The 16,327-nt window shown below is 42.5% G+C and overlaps 1 protein-coding gene across 2 annotated transcripts in view; it reads left to right on the plus strand.

The window, feature by feature from the left end:
• col5a1 (procollagen, type V, alpha 1) overlaps nucleotides 1-16,327 on the plus strand; it is a 75,130-nt gene that overhangs the window by 25,767 nt on the left and 33,036 nt on the right. For both annotated transcript variants that reach the window (XM_067574877.1, XM_067574878.1), the window contains exons 5-12: nucleotides 8,548-8,679; nucleotides 9,544-9,651; nucleotides 9,841-10,260; nucleotides 10,831-11,280; nucleotides 11,393-11,449; nucleotides 12,952-12,993; nucleotides 13,586-13,648; nucleotides 13,754-13,828. In XM_067574877.1, coding sequence (XP_067430978.1) covers nucleotides 8,548-8,679; nucleotides 9,544-9,651; nucleotides 9,841-10,260; nucleotides 10,831-11,280; nucleotides 11,393-11,449; nucleotides 12,952-12,993; nucleotides 13,586-13,648; nucleotides 13,754-13,828 — 1,347 coding nt within the window. The remainder of the gene's footprint in view (nucleotides 1-8,547; nucleotides 8,680-9,543; nucleotides 9,652-9,840; nucleotides 10,261-10,830; nucleotides 11,281-11,392; nucleotides 11,450-12,951; nucleotides 12,994-13,585; nucleotides 13,649-13,753; nucleotides 13,829-16,327) is intronic.

The following is a 16,327-nucleotide window of genomic DNA, read 5'->3' on the forward strand; positions in this document are numbered from 1 at the left end:
CTCCCCTTACTCCCTTCTCCCCTCTGTGTAGTTTAGTCTGATCCTGTGTTGACTTTTGCCAGAGTCAGTTACCACCAAGAGTTGGTGAGCATGAAAACACAAAAAAACTTACTGGATTTCACCGGCAGGCCAATTATTTCAGTTGACTCAAGACAGAGCTTACAATTGCCAGTCAATCCATTTAGAAAAGCCACACGTGAAAGAATAAATGAAGAGAAAGAACAAATCCAGTTTGGAGACATCAATTTAAGAGAGCTATTTTTGATTTGAACATTGATTTGATTGTGCTGTAGAAAAGAGGTAATCATTGTTTTAATAAATCAAACACATACTTAAATACAGAAGTGAGGAAGGACAGATAATCTGATTTATGATTCCTCTGAATTACACTGAATTATATGTTTCATCAGCCAGTGAGGTTCTCCAGCTTAGCCTGGGCTTTTTCTTTACATACAGCAGTCAGGAGGCAAGTAGTACTTACTGTATGCTGAAGTGGTTTGTGGTTTGGTTTCTGACATGGTTATTGTGGTCACAGAGAGTGTCTACCCCTCTATAAGTACCATAATGTTATTTTTTTTCTTAGCAGCTTGCATAAGTGTACTGCAGCTGTGCCAGTAAAGACTGTGGAGGTAATTAGAGTGGTGATTATGTAAGAAGACAGGTATTTTATCACAAATGAAACAGTAATTACTCCTTTATAATGGCTGTAATGCACATATAAAAATCAATTATTAAGCGCCATTTTCTTTATCAAAGTCCAGCTAATGACTTTTAGGGATGTTGTTTTTCTTCTTGACTGTAGAGCATGTGTGTATTTTTATCTCTGTTGTTCAGAAGGTAGGCCCTGTTTGACAGAGTCCATCTGTTGAACATGTCCCCTGATTTCCCTGTTCACTGTTATTTCCAAAGGAGTGTGCCAAGAAAAACCATGGATAATTTAATGCCCATCCCTTGGTTCTATGTAGAATTCGGTGAAATAAATGGCTGTGGTTGGTCTGAGGGATCACAAACAGGACAGATGGACCACTTGGCCTCACTCCGAAGTAACCCGCAGGGGACCTCGAGTGAATTGAAGCGGCCGAGGTGGAGCTGTGCAAACACAGCAGTTCTTGTCTGGCCTCCATTGTCCCAGCCAGAGCGGAGCTTAAGTGTCATCGTCCGGTTTGAACGTGGGTGATTGTGTAGTGTCGTTTTTGTCAGAAAAACATCAATTTGGCATATTTTGTAGAGAGTAATTCAGAAGGAGGTTTCTGTGTCGAGAAAACAAGATACAATGTTCAGGATAGAGAGGGTGTGGAGGAGCCGGGAGCAGCAGGTTCGGGAATAGGAGCCAAAACTTTGGGTCACACTCTGGAAAGAATGAGGAGCTCTCTCCCCCCACTGATGTCAGTCTTGGGACAGCAGCCATACCACATGACATCATCCAGAGGTTTCCTTGGTATCCGCTGATAGGCTGTCTCAGACTAGTGGTCTGAATAACGGGGATGGATGTGGTGCATGTGCGTGGGTGGGGGTTGATAAGTTATAGGGAGAAAAGGTAAGAAAGCGTGAGGAGCTTAAGAAGAAGAGGATTGAGTTTAAGATATATTGAATAGAGGATTACAGATGGAATGAGTGGGGGAGCTCAAGGCAATATATGATAAGAGTAAGGGAAGCAGTGCAAAGAGTTTGGAGGCCTTTAATAGTGCTGGGATGAAGTGAGTTGCATTGCCCCCGTGGTGCAACGAGAGCCAGGAAAAAGTAGTAAAAATATGCAACACATGAGCTTTATGCCCATTAAGAGCTTTAATATTATGATGGCATGATTAGTTTTACACATCCTGTGTCCTCTTCTTTACCTCAAGAGTTTTCTTCACTTATCCTGTCATTAACTCAGCCCCCACCCCCTCCATATTTATTATTCACATGTTTCAGTCATCTAAGGTAAAGATTTGTGAAAAGTATTAAGCTGTAGACATACTCCTGATTTAGATTTTGAACAAAGTTGTGACCAGTTTCCATATCTACATTTTCCAAATTCATAATCTGATTTAAGGCCATTTTGGCTTAATTTCCATGGTCATAGTAAAATTGGTTTGGCTGATGTCAGGAGGCCTTCACTGTGCCTCTATTTTCTTATTTATCTGTTATTACAGAGCTAGAGCTACACTCAGCAGCTCGAGCAGAGCTTTTGTGGCTCCACATTTTAACACTTTGCACAAATGTACCTGGACTCTTTGATATTTTTTTTGTTGTAAAAGCCCCTCAGGTCTAACATGGATGGTTGATGGATGGATACTGGCTTCTCTGATAGAGCCCCATTACATGAGACTTGGAAATATGATTCCTTCCTCAGGCATTGATGACTAGTCTGGGATCTCAAGTTCCAAATAAACATGCAAATGCATTGAGGATGCATTGAGATTAGATCACTGAAGCCTACACTCTGAGGTGTGACTGTAAATTAGTCTTTGACCACCATTATCCAACCACTTAGGACTAGGACTGGACGTTGGATGTTTTTTTTTATATATGTATATATGATGTATATTTAATAATGATATAATGCTCAATTTACAGTTTTAAGGGTATTCTCCTTATGACAGAACCCTCAAGAGACCAGATTTATAGTATACAATTATTTATTATCAGAACAAATAGGAGACAAACATTCAACAGAACCAACATGGCTTTACATTAAACACTGAATATTGTTATCACTACGTTATCACTCCCCCTCCCCTGCGTCCACGTGACACCGGTGTCTGGTCAGCAACTCACCGGCCTCCCAAACAGACGATTGTTGCCTCCTACCGCCATCTTTGGTCGTGATTTGGTCACCTTTTCTATGCACATCTGCATTATCTTGTCTAAAATACATGTCATGCTTCACTGTCAGAGCACACTACTTCCATACATGTTAGGCTTGTGGAAAGAGACGTAGATTTCGGTAGCCCCAGTGAAGATGGAGTTTCCACCATGGATGATTAAGAGAATTTCCCTAACTCATGTCAGATGTTTGCCTTTCGCCTCTTTATTCCTTCTGTTATTCCTTTACTGTGTCAGCAACCCCTAAAGTGTGCCTTCAGCACTTTTTTATGTAGATTTCAGCAAATGGGCCAAGCCAAACACTCAGAATCTACGTCTGTTAGGTGAGGCTAGCCACTCTGGTTTCCACTACCCCAAAAGAACAGGAAATGGGAATATGGCTGCCCGTAGTCCTTAGAGACATACGATTAAAATCTTATACAGAATGGAGTGTGATGGGGGCTGGGAAGATAATGGGAGGAAGACCTAGAAGGTAAAAACAGGACAGTGGCAAAGAGGAGAGGGAATGGTTAAGGTGATGTGTAGTGGATAAGTGGGGTGGCAGACAGGCCTGTTGCTCTTGGCAGCTGCTCTGAGTGCTGGGATCTGGCTACAGTCTGGAGGGGAAAGCGTATGTGGGTGAAAAAGTACTTGATGTCTGGTAGAAGTTTAATTCTCTAAATTTGCTGAGTGGAATTTTTCTGTTGGTACAGTATGTCTATATGTGGTTTTTTTCCACATCTACATGTTGATTAATCGATTAGTTGATCGACAGAAAATTAATCAGCTATTTTGATAATTCATTCATCGTTTTGAGGCCTTCTTTTAAGAAGAAATGCTAAAATTCTCTGGTTCCAGCTTCGTAAATTAATCAATAATGAAAATAATCTTTAGTTGCACCCCTAATGTACAGCTATACACTACACAGTATGTTGTCTTTGTGGGTCTATTCGTTTCTGCGTCCTGGTGCTGTTGTGTGTGTGTGTCTGTGCTGATTTATGGCCCCTGTGCAGCAAGCTGTCCTCTGTAGTGTGTTGTTTGGTTTTTGTGGTCACGTTGGAGAATGTCCAGGCGCTGGGACTGTGAGTGTGCCGGTGTGCCGGTGTGGGCTGGCACTGGGACCAAGGCCTGGCTCTCAGCTCAGGGGTGACTGTGTAAATATGTTGTTAAAGTAACTTGCCTTAAAATGCAGCCAGACCTCCCAGAGTCTTATCCTGCTCTGTGGGAGCCCTCCCACCCATTTTTTCCCTTACTGACATATGACAAGAAAAATTATAAAAAAACTACAGTTTTTCTTCTTTAAGCTGCTGTCTTAGAGTTGTGTGAGGCATAAAAGGTAAACAGATCCATTATCAGGTGTCCCTGGGGTTATAGAGAAATAATGAGGATTGGTTTGTATTGTTTATTTCATGGTAAGCTGCTCTTTTCATGAGATGCTGAGCTTTACCCCCTTGAACTAATCAGCAGGGGGTCCCCTGACATCACCTCAAGACCTTACTCTAATCAAAATAAGCCTTTTTTTCGGGCACCTTTCACCACATGCTTGAAGTATGTGTGCTTATGAGAGAGAAGAAAAAAGAATAGGAGGGGAGCATGTACGCCTGCAGTTCATTTTGTTAATTTTTAGTGGCTCGTTTAGCAAGAATTATTTGTCCAATATCCATCCCATGCATCATAATACAGAGTGGGGGAGTACAATGAACTCGGTCCACCCGGTATGATTGTGGGTCAGGTTCAGATGGAGACAGATGTTTGACTTTGTGCTCACTGGAGCACTCTCCTGCCACCACCTGGACATAACAAGAACATCCAGCGAGGATTAATGAGTGGGGGCCAAACAGGGTGAGGTTAAGGAATGAGAGCCAAAAAGTGGATTTTCTTATTAAAATGCAAAAAGACAGAAGAGCAAATAGATGAATATGTACGTTTTTAAGTGTTATAGATCAGCGTGGCTTTGTGCTGATTCCGTAATCAAGTTGTAAGCTGCAGCCCTGTTAAATCATGGGTTTATGTTTGTGTGTGCGTACGTCTTCAACAGTATCTTTAACACGAAGTATGTGAAGTGAGGCTGGCCATTGCTCACAGCCACAGGCAATGGCTTTTCCACCAGAGCTTGACATGAGGAGAGCACCGGCCAGGAGCAGAGTCATATTTCAGCAGAGTCTAGGGAGAAGCTGACAGCGGCAGGCCTGTTATTGTCTGAAAATTCTGCCTTAAGCACCACTCTGATGTGCCACATGATGCTCCAGAGTGAAAAATGTCACTATTCCCTCTCAAATAGGAAAGCTGATTGCATGTTTTATGTGGTTCCCTCAGGGATTTGGGTGTGATTCTATGATACCAAGGTTTTTTTTTCCCCCCCTCCTGTGTGCTGTGTTTGGGTGTGGGACTGGTGGTGCTTGTGTGACTGCGTTCGCATGTGTTGCTGTACACTGTTATATGCTGAATCCCTGACTCTGCATATATAGTAGTTGCAGTGCAGCCTCCTGTCATCAAAATATAAGAAATAGCCCCCATACACAGGAATGGAGTAAATATCTCATGCTTTAATGGGCTGCTGGACTGAGTTGACCATTCAGAGCCAGAATACTAAATGAGAAACTTGGCATTAGCATACAGCTGGGGCACAGTATAGGAATATTTACTGCTTCCCTACATCTGTAAAACAGCAGCTTATATAACATTTGGCACCGCAATCTGTCGAGTGACGTGTGGTGAAAAGAGCAGCTCTGGCTCAAAGAAAGGAAATCAGAACCAGCTTTAGTGGTTGTCACGGTGGATCAAGACTTTGACAATAGTTTGACTGTGAAGGTGTGCAGCTTTTGTGGAAACGCATGCCTTTGATATCAACACAGAAACAAGAATATGATGGAGGATGAAAAGAAAATAATTAATGAAAGCAAGCATCTGGATGTAGCTTTTCAAATACTGAATGTTTTGCATGTATTTGCTGTGTGGTTTATATCTGATCAGAGTCAGAAAGGGACAAAAGTGTGCATGTCCAAATAATTATAAATAATTACTGTTATTATATATTATTATTTGTATAAAATTGTGGCTACACATTCTCTGAAAACAGGTGTATATATAATGACTTCTGTAGCTCTGTAGGATCTGTCAAGTCTGTGAAAACATTTCTTAATGATGTCATAGTGATGTCATTGATGTTATCTCGGATTGGGTGTGGAGTCTTCATATTTAGAACAAAAAGTATGTGTTACACAGTAGTGTGCAGGTTGATAGATGTCAGCATTCACCAGGCAGGGAGGGTCCCATTAAGATATGCTATGAAGTTGCATTATGGGAGGATCCAGTGTTTTTGGAGCTTGGCCCCATTACCAGAAACTAGAAGTGAGGATATTTCAGCCTCTGTCTGCTGCATGGATTTCAACCTTTCTTTATTCCCTAGATTTGGGGGCAGATGGAAGTGCACTTTAAATTGCCAAAGTGCACCTCTAAGAAAAAAAAAAAAGCTCTATTTTCTTTGCTGGTCCATCTGCAGTTGGTTTTATGCAGTGCTCAGTGTCTGGCTTCCCTTTTTTAAGTCCAGAACTTTAAACACAGAACAAAACTTCAGACGGCTGGAACGGGTATTGCTGAATGGTCCAACACGACTGAGCACAGCTCAACTCAGGTCCATATTCCCTATCCAGCTTCTCCTCACTCTTTTTCCTCTTCTACACGCCTTTGGCTATATAGTTACTATAATCAAATGCATCCATCAGTTTTCCAGCCTCAATAAGACCCTAATAACAGCACAATTTCTTTTCCAGGCATGCACATGCTTCTTTCTTTCTCTGTGTACATGCCACACATCATTAAACACATTCTGCCACGGTGTTCTCAGTGCTGCGAGGAGGCTCTCATTTCCACTTAGGTGTATGATTAATTATCTCATCTTGGTAAAATTAGGATCACACCACTAGTGGTCAGGATCCACTCTGACATTCCTTTTGCTGAGCTGGAGAAAAAGAGTGTAGAGAAAAAGAAAAAGGAAAGCAGAAGAATGGCATGTGAATAGGAAGGCAGTTGCAACGCTCCAGACAGCACGGCTGTTTTGTTGTACAGAGGGCTTATTCCTCATTGAATGTGACCTCATTTCAAACACTGAATTCCCATCATCCCCTTTCAGCGCAGCTGTGACACACGGCCTTGCCAGAATAAGGGAGAGACAGACTGTCAAAACGATAGCAAGGCTCCTAAAGGATCCCAACTTTAGACAAATGGCTCAGGGGTAGCCATTTGAAAGTTTCCTGGGAGCTCAGAGTTCATAGCTGGGGGAGCTGTGTAATGGCTACTCCAGTCCTTCTGTCTTGGAGGAAGTATTGGGATTTGTTTTTCTGCATCCACCATAAACCCCAGTGATAACATAAGCCAAGGACAGAGCAGGAAACATCATCTTGTGGAGAGTTTTGCAAGGATTATTAAAGGATTCGAGAACGGGAGTTGTGTGTGGTATGTTCCACTGTTGCAGTGGGATTGGTGCTCCTCAGTGAACTGTCACTGGTTAGACCACAAATACAATCCATTTATGTTTGTCAGAATAGAGAGCTATCCGTGAAGAATTTCAGCTGGAAAGACATGTTGAGGGATTTCAGACTTTTGGCAATAGGACATAATTAAAAACACTTCATCCTCTGTGACAGTCTGTTCCCATAGTTCGCCTCATGATTCTCATACCCCCAGAAAATATATTTGTTTCAGCTAGGTTGACACTGTATTTGATTGATGCGCAATGACATCACTAGATTTGGAAGTGTAATCGGGACATGTTTGGATAGACAGTAAAGCGTTTTAGTGCCATATGCATTCTACTCAGAAACATGTGGCAAACACACACACACACACACCCAGCTCCCGATCTAGCCTGGGGATCCTTCAGAGCCATTCTCTTGTTCTTGTTCTCTCTTGCTCTTTTTCTTTTTCATCAATCTCATCTGTTGTCTCTCCTTTGTGAGTTTTTTCTCTGTCTTTAAATATCCCACTTCTGCTACTGTTCCACTAACACCAACACCCCCCCACCCCCACTCCAGCTCCCACCTCCCCCCCCCAACCCCCACCACACCACGACTCAGCTACATACATACACTCCTTTAAGGCTCAGGTCCGATCTGTAACTGCAGGTCTGCTCATGTCCTCCATGCTAAGTAGATTCATATGTCTTACACAATCATCAGCTCAAAAGCAAAGTCACTCTTGTCTCATTCAGATCTGGGGCAATTACTTACAGTATGTCTGCTGTTGAAAATCATTCATCTTGTTAAAGATGCACTTTTGTGTGTGTTTGTGTGTGTGTGTGAGAGAGAGAGAGAGATAGAGAGAGAGAGAGAGAGAGCCTGTGGTTGTGTCTGTTTGTTTGTACAGTATTATTGTCCATAGACACATGAAGTCAGTTGTTCCATGTTCGCTTGTACCAGACTGTTTCCTGTTAAGCTTTTTTGTCTCACACTCCGGTGCTCAACGCTGATGTGAAATGACATCCTTGGACCCCAGACAAAGTTCTTCATCACTTAGTCACCCTTAGACTCCCCTGCCTTGACCTAGTTTTAGGACTGCCTGTTCTGCATTTGATAATGCGGCGCACAGATGTTCTCTCTCATCTATATTTGTTTATATGCTTTAATTTTTCCTCATGGGTCACCGAGCGTGAGACCGCCTTTTCCGTCGCTGTCAATTGTTTGCTTGTTTATTTACTGTACATGCGCGACTTGTAGCTGTGTCAAGTGGGTCTCATGACTTCCTGTTTCTTGTGGTTTCCAGGGAGACATCCAGCAGCTAATGATTGTAGCAGACCATCGTGCTGCCTATGACTACTGTGAGCACTACAGCCCTGATTGTGAAGTGCCAATGCCGGATCAGCCTCAGAACCAGGACCCCAACACAGACGAATATGTGAGTATCATTTTATCTTCAACTTTTATTTTTTTAACCGTTCTCTCTTACATGTTCCTGTTGACTCACGCTCACGATCAACTAATTACTAGAGGTACTCTCTACATGTTTGGTGTATGTTTGCACACTATTCTGGACATTTTATCACATTGTAGAAACCATTAAGAAAGCTCAAAGTTACCTAATGGCTGACCTTACTCAAGGAAGTTAATTTCCCTTAATCCATAAATGTCCCTAATACTCAAATCAGATCTTGGTTGGATCCTGTGCTGAAAAGAGCATCTTGGCTTATACAGGAGAGCTGCACTCTGCCAGAGGGAAGTGCTGACTAGGAAGAACAGGGTTATCAGGCTATGCAGTTAGTTAATAATGTCCAGGAATGAAGTGGTGCCTGCCTAAGCCTGCATCCCTGCACCATGCTGTTTTTCCGCACTGAATACCAATACTGTGTGCATGCTAATTAACAGTGAGTCTAATTGTTACAAGATGAACAGGAAGCTCTTCCTCTTGACATTTTCCTTTGCCCTGGGTATGCCTACAAGGTGCATTAAAAAAACTTGACCTTATTTTTACAAAAAAAAGACATGTGACAGATTAATTTAGAAAGCAGTGGAAGAGTAATTTGTCATTCAGTGGTAACAAGTTGCAACAGGGAGATCCAGCAGGAGGTTTCCGCCAATAGAAGGCATTTCTGTGTGCTTCTGATCGATGGCCAGTCTTTCACACATACTGTACATCTGCCAGACTCAGCAGCAACAGCGTAGTGGATCATATTTAAGAATCATGTTTTTAATAATTGATAGTTATTCTTTCTCTCTCAATCACAATCTCACTCAATGTCAATGTGATGTTTCTCTCCATTAGAACACAGAGGAGGACAGCTACTATTATGAATACCCTTACTATGAGGACTCGGATGGCAAGCCTTATGACGCATCCCCTGATGCTGAGGAAACAACCAGGAAAGAAAAGGTAGTCTATTGATATACAAATCTGATGCATACTAGTCTAAATCTTGCTTTCAAATGGACTCTCCATTAATCTTCCCAAATACATTATCATAATTTCAAGTGATAAACCTAAGGGCTATGCTAGAATTTTTGCTGATCAGCGCTTTCCAAAATAGGCTGCACCAATGACAACACTCTTTATGCCTTACAGGTGACAGATGGAGACAGTGTGGTGACCACAGTGGAGGAGGCGTTGAGGGGTAGTGGTACCGGCGGCAAAGTGTCCACCTCCAGCTCATCCTCCTCTGGTGCATCTTCCAGCTCATCCAGCAGCTCTTCAGCGAGCTCTTCAGGTACTGCCACCGGCGGAGGGGATGCCTACGGAGAGGACACCTCCCCTTACGACAGCTACGACACCTATGGTAACTACGAGACCTACTACGACGAGTCTACAGCTGCACCTGATGGTGACTCCTCTCGACGGGTCACCATCACCAACGTTGGCACCGGGGGTAGGCTTGACATGGGAGCAGTGGGGAAGATTGACTTGGGTACGGGAACTGGAGTCGAAAGCAGGGTCGTCACCGGTGGAGAAGGAAGTTCAATAACCATCATCGGCAATAAAACATCAGTAGGTTGACATGAATCACACTGACATCCTTACCTAATTGCTGTTGGTGTGACCTGTAAGTTTAATAGATATATTGGCAAGCTGTTAAAAATAATTTACTCTTTACTGCATTATGTACTCTCTGCAAGGCCTACCTGCACTTACGCCAATGTGTGGGATACATAAAACCAGGGCTTCTTTGGCCCCTTCCCAATGTTATAATCCACCAATCCACATGGGGCAAGCAAAGCCAATATGATACTGAATGTATTTTAAAAATACCACCGTGGACAAATAAATGCTTTATAGAATTCTCCATAACTGCAGCTTTGGGGAAAAAATGGTACTTTTAAGCTACATGTATTTTCTAACAGGTCACAACTGCAAGGTTATGTTCTTTCTTTGCTGGGTTATTTGTTTGCACAGGAAGGGACTTCTTCATTGGCAATAACCTCTAACCGAAACGTTCAACGTGGCAAATTTCAGACGATACAGGAACACTGCTTACATTGCCCCTTGTGTTCCTTACATAGCGTATGCAACAATCCTTAGACTGACTGATTCTCATCTTCCCATTTATAACTTTTCTAGGTTGGAAGTTCCTACGATAACTACGATGATGGATATGATTATGGTGTGGACAGCACACATTACACCGCTGGTGGAGGTGGCGGCGGCAGCAGCAGCAGCAGTACAGTTCATCTTGGTGGTGGTGGAGGCGGCGGCAGCAGCAGTTCTACCATCACCATTGGGGGCGGATCTGCTGGAGGTTCTGCATCTGTCGGTGGTGGTGGTAGTGGTTCTGCCTCTGCGGGAGGATCTTCCTCCGCTGGAGGAGGATCAGCAAGTGCTGGCGCCGGAGCCGGAGGGTCCATTGCCACCGGAGCAGACCTGGGCGTGGAAGGCGAAGTGGACTACACTGAAGGGTTCAACGAGGAGCACATCACAGACTATGGCGATTTAGACATGTATGGCTACGACGATTATGATGACAAAGGGGGCAAAGTGCTGCCTGCCGAGACCGATGAGTACTATGGACAGGTGAAGGACATACTGGCAAAGACATGATCTTGAAGATGAGGAGGATAGTATGATAAGAGTGTTGAAGAGGAGGGGGGCTGATTATATTTTTGTCTATGTGTTTGGTGTGTAGGTCGACGGAACTCGTGGCGAGAAGGGACAGAAGGGAGAGCCTGCTGTTATTGAGCCTGTGAGTATTTCTATTTGAACAACATATTTGAGCAACAGATGTAGGCTGCGTGTGCTTGTGTGCACATGGGCGTATGCGTGGATGTTTATATCTGCGAGTACATATGTATGATCCACATCTAAACACAACCCACCCTTCACTTCTGAATGAGATCTCTAAAACCAAACACACAAAGGCTTACCAGACCTTTCTTATAGTATCCTCGGGCAAGGCTTCACTCCTGGTTGGTCATCAGGACTACAGCATAAACATTTGGAGAATAGCCATGCAAGGATTGTCAATAATCTTTAAACACAGTGTGGTTAGTGTGTAAACACAGGAATACAAGAAGAGCAGAAGGGAGTAAGAATTCTCTCAGACTTTTTCTGCCTTCCTGTTAAAAACCTAAGCTTTGTGTAAAAAAAAAACAGGTGGAATACATCCAACCATGATACATATACTCTTCATTTACTGGTAACATTAATTGAAAATAAGCATAACTCCTTTTTACAGCGTATGTATGTTTGCAAATTGCATCAGACACAAGGAATTTATATCTCTAATACAAGTACAGCTGTTTCACTTTTAACAAATGTCACTGAGCTCCACCGAGTATACATGCCTGTGTAACTGTGTGTCCTCATGTTTATATATGAGAGCATGTGTGTGTGTTTTAAGTTCACTTCCTAGATGACTGTGTATGTGTGTGTGTGTGTAAGCATGTTCATGGACACATCACACATTAGTTTGAGTACACATTACCACCCACCCAGTGTGTCCTGTCTGCTAAGACAGATGAAGTCACGGACGCACCTTTCTAGGTCTTTCCCATCATGTAGCCCCATTCCCAGCGTTACACACTGCAGGCGAAACATAGGCATTACCTGGGGAGTGCGAAAGATCAATGGCAGTAATTTTGTGATGAAAATACGTAGAAGGTAGCTTGGGGGTTTATGGAAAAATGCTGAGATCACTGAATTCAAATAAGTTTGGATAATGTGTAGGTTTCTTACCTAACGGGAAGACAAAATGCTACCGCAAGGGCAAACAAACAAAGCAATACCTCTGTAGCCGCAGAGCTGCAACAGTGCATCTGTAAGGCAGATGCTTGTGAGTCCACACCCACATCATCTGTTATTAGCTGCACAGGCACATGCATAAACTGGCTTTATGTTGCATGTATGATCAGACATCTGGTCTGTCAGTATGAACCAATTAATGATGTCTTGAGTTTGATTAGTGCTTCCCTTAGCTCGTCCAGGTAGGAGAGCACCTCAGGGCGTCCTTTTCTTTGTGTCTCCTAATCTCCGAGGATTAATTGCAAGCTAAACTGAAATGACAGGCAGGAATGTACATTAAGATAGCAAAGACTTTCAGGTAGAAAGTTGATTGGCAGTTGTGTTGGGACACATATGAATGTCCTTCAATCAAAGCTCTGTATCAATGGACACAAAAAAAAAGCTTGTGAGTGCATATGAGATAGTTGTGTGGTATCTAATGATTTGTGTGCTTGTGTGTTTCAGGGAATGTTGGTGGAGGGTCCGCCTGGGCCTGAAGGGCCAACAGTAAGTCAATCTGTCTCTCCTTGAGACTTCCTCTTAACTTTCTTTTGTTTTTTTGCCTTTTCCTTGTTTTCTTTCTGTATCTGTGCCTCTTGATCATTGACATTTTTCTATGCAATCTCTGTTGATAAATAAAAGCTGATAATAGTTTATATCACCCATTTTTCTAGTTTGTTTATGCTTTGTCCTTTGGATAGGAAAATGTGAGGTTTAGTGCTTTCCTGTGAAAATCCCTGGCTGCCTTATTCCTGATTCAAAGGGAGTGGCCATAACAGTCCCCCTGAAGAGATATGGACTTGCCCAGATGTTGAAGAACTTAATTATTTATCAAGGGAGATTTTTTTCAGACACCCTGCAGATGGAGTCCCATAGAAGCCAGCCATTCAAGCGTTGAGCTATAGACAAATAAAGAGCGCCCCACAAAGGATTTACAACTGAACAAGCTGTCCCATATTGCCTCATGCATTCCTTTCCCCCATGTGTGACCACTTTGTGAGATAAAGGCGAAAAACCTTTAGTGGAGCAAATATGACTGTTCCTTTGTGTTGCATTATGTATGTATGGGAGTCAAATGAGATCTTCTGCTTTAAAATAGGGTCTCCCTGGACCACCAGGTTCTTCTGGCCCACCAGGTGGCCCTGGAGATACTGGAGAGAGGGTGAGTAGAAAAGAAAAATAGCCACACAAATTTTCTGAGCTATGGAAATACAGAAAATGACCACGCTTCTGCCTGTGTACATCATGTTATTATTTTCTGTTTAAGGGTCCTCCTGGTCGTCCTGGTCTTCCTGGTGCTGATGGTCTGCCAGGACCCCCTGGAACTGTCCTGATGCTGCCTGTAAGTAAATTGCAGTTGTTGAAAAAAGAGTTAAAATAGCAAAATAGAAAATGTTGCCTGTTTTCATGTTTACCCCACTTAAAGCAATAAAACATTTCCCATGTGACTTTATATCCTTGTTTAGCCTCGATTAAGGCCAAGTATGATGTAATGAAATAATAATAATAACAATACATTTAATTTGGACTGCACTTTTCATTCATAGTGGAACTCAAGGGTTTTTTTTTCTTTTTCTGTTTTATCAGTTACTCTGACATGTGGTTTACACGTTCTAGTGGAATGTAGGGAATTTCCGATGAAGCAATTTTTTGATGGATCTATCTATTATAAATATGTTGTGATGCAAATCTGTGCTTTAGCAACCCCTTGTGGTATGTGTAGTAACTGAGATAGCCCCTTACTCTACAGTTGTTTTGACTCCATAAAGTCATAGCTACATAATATAGGACTTTCTCTACCTACACAGTTTTTAACTTATCCCACATTCTTTCGCCAAATTTAAAGTTATCAGGTGTCCTTCCAGGAAGTCGTCTTCTAGCTTTAGACAGGAAGCAAAGCAATGCTGTCAGTTCTCTCTGTAGCTTCAGCTGTATGCAGTGACTCGACTGCAACAGTTACACAACCATCCTAACGACTTCCTATGCTGTCTACCTTTTTTACTCTCTCTTCCTTGTACTTGGAAGATGTCTGACACTGCTGCTGTTGGACCTGATTAGTTGTACAGATGTTAAGTTGTGGTTTCAGGGGTCCACAGAACTGTCTGGGTGAGCCATGTGGCAAGCTCTGTCTGGACAGGAACTAGAGTCGTTCTGGTGTATCCACTGGCAGAAAGCAAAACTTGAAATCTGATCCTTGAGCTCCAAGTCTAATGAGAAACATGCATTGTTGTTTCACCCTTGTTTCACCAGAGGACTTCTTGGCTCGTAGTATTGAAATAGTGGAGTCAACATGACAGGGTTAAATGGCAGATTTTTAGCACTTTACCACTTACATTCGTTAAAGATATACTATGCAGAATTTTTCTTAAAAAAACAATGTATAGACTCATACAAAAATAATCCATCTCAATCATCACTTATGACCCACTAGAAGTGTGTGGTGGTGTATGTATCTACAGAGATCCTACCCTCTGCCTGTATTTTCTTGTTTTCTTATTATTTTGCTGTATTCGGGACGTTTCAGGGCATCATTGTTTGGGAAGTGGGTGTGTAGACCTCAGCCAATAACAATGCTACAGCGGTCTGAGCTACATATTTGCAGAGCAAAGAGCCCACAGCGGACAGGATGAAGCTATGCATTCACACAAAATCCGGCAGTGAAGCAACTTCCCGTGGGGTTGTGTGGAGGTGTGGGCGTGTTTATTTGTGCTTTAGAACTAACCGCTGTGAAACAATCAGAAAATAATGTTTTATTTATCTGATTCACAGCTTTGTTCTCACCAGCGCTGCTCGCTCTGTTCATTCACTCTAGCTCGCTTGACCACCGCTGCTCTCTCTCTCTCTCTCTCTTTCTCTCTCTCTCTCTCTCTCTCTGTCTCACTCTGCTCTTAGCTTGCTCTGGTCGAGTCGGGGAGGAGGGGCCAACTTTGAATGCCGTGTTTACAAACACCAACCATTAAATCCTCCATAGTATGCCTTTAAATAGTGAAGTCTTATTTTCTGTATGTAGTTTCCATGATAGTATTTTTCTGTTTCTAGGACCTTGCTAGTCAACATTTAGATGTTACAGAACATTTTGTTTAAGGTTTGATGATGCTGAGGAATCTCAGTTAAGTACCAAATATTGGATTGACAAAAAAATCATGAAAAATATGAGAGAAAGAATCAAAGACAGGCTCACAGACTGGCAGAGAGAAGAAAGAAATAGCTGCATATATTTGATTGCTACTGTGATAGCAAAGGGAGGGGCCAACACTTCAAATTCAGCAGAAATTCAGTGAGAAGTAATTGTGGGATTTGCTCAATAGTTATAAAGAATTTGTTCTCTGGCAAGTTTTGGTTCATGGTGAGTGAGCTGCAGTTGATCTGACTCAGCTGTGATGTTCTGTATCAGCTGTTTGTATTTGCTTCTTGGTAAAAATGTTTATGTGATGGCAAAACCCTGCACCATATTTCACTGTGTTGCTGTGCATCCGTAAACTAACTATCAGCCTCCTGAGGCCTGTGCAATGTAACCCAACCCAAGATGTCTTATCCAAACAAACCTGTGTTGCACAACAAGCCTGGATATTCACCTATGGTGCAATGCTGCCTTATCACCACCAGATGCCAGTAGAATTCGAAGCTCATGGCCTGCGGAAGCAGCCTTTGATGGTGCTGGTTTGGCAGCTGGAGGCTGATGCTTAGTTCAACATCTGTTGCATAGTTTCAAGCTGAGAACACTGTATTAAAGAAATATTGAACATTTTACTCAGAATAGATGTCAGTGCTTGTTGTCATGTTTATGCTAAATATTTATTTTGCTGGACGATAAGCTAGCATTTTAGTCATTCCTCGTGTT

Source organism: Thunnus thynnus, chromosome 19, assembly GCF_963924715.1.
Source record: "Thunnus thynnus chromosome 19, fThuThy2.1, whole genome shotgun sequence".
NCBI lineage: Eukaryota > Metazoa > Chordata > Actinopteri > Scombriformes > Scombridae > Thunnus > Thunnus thynnus.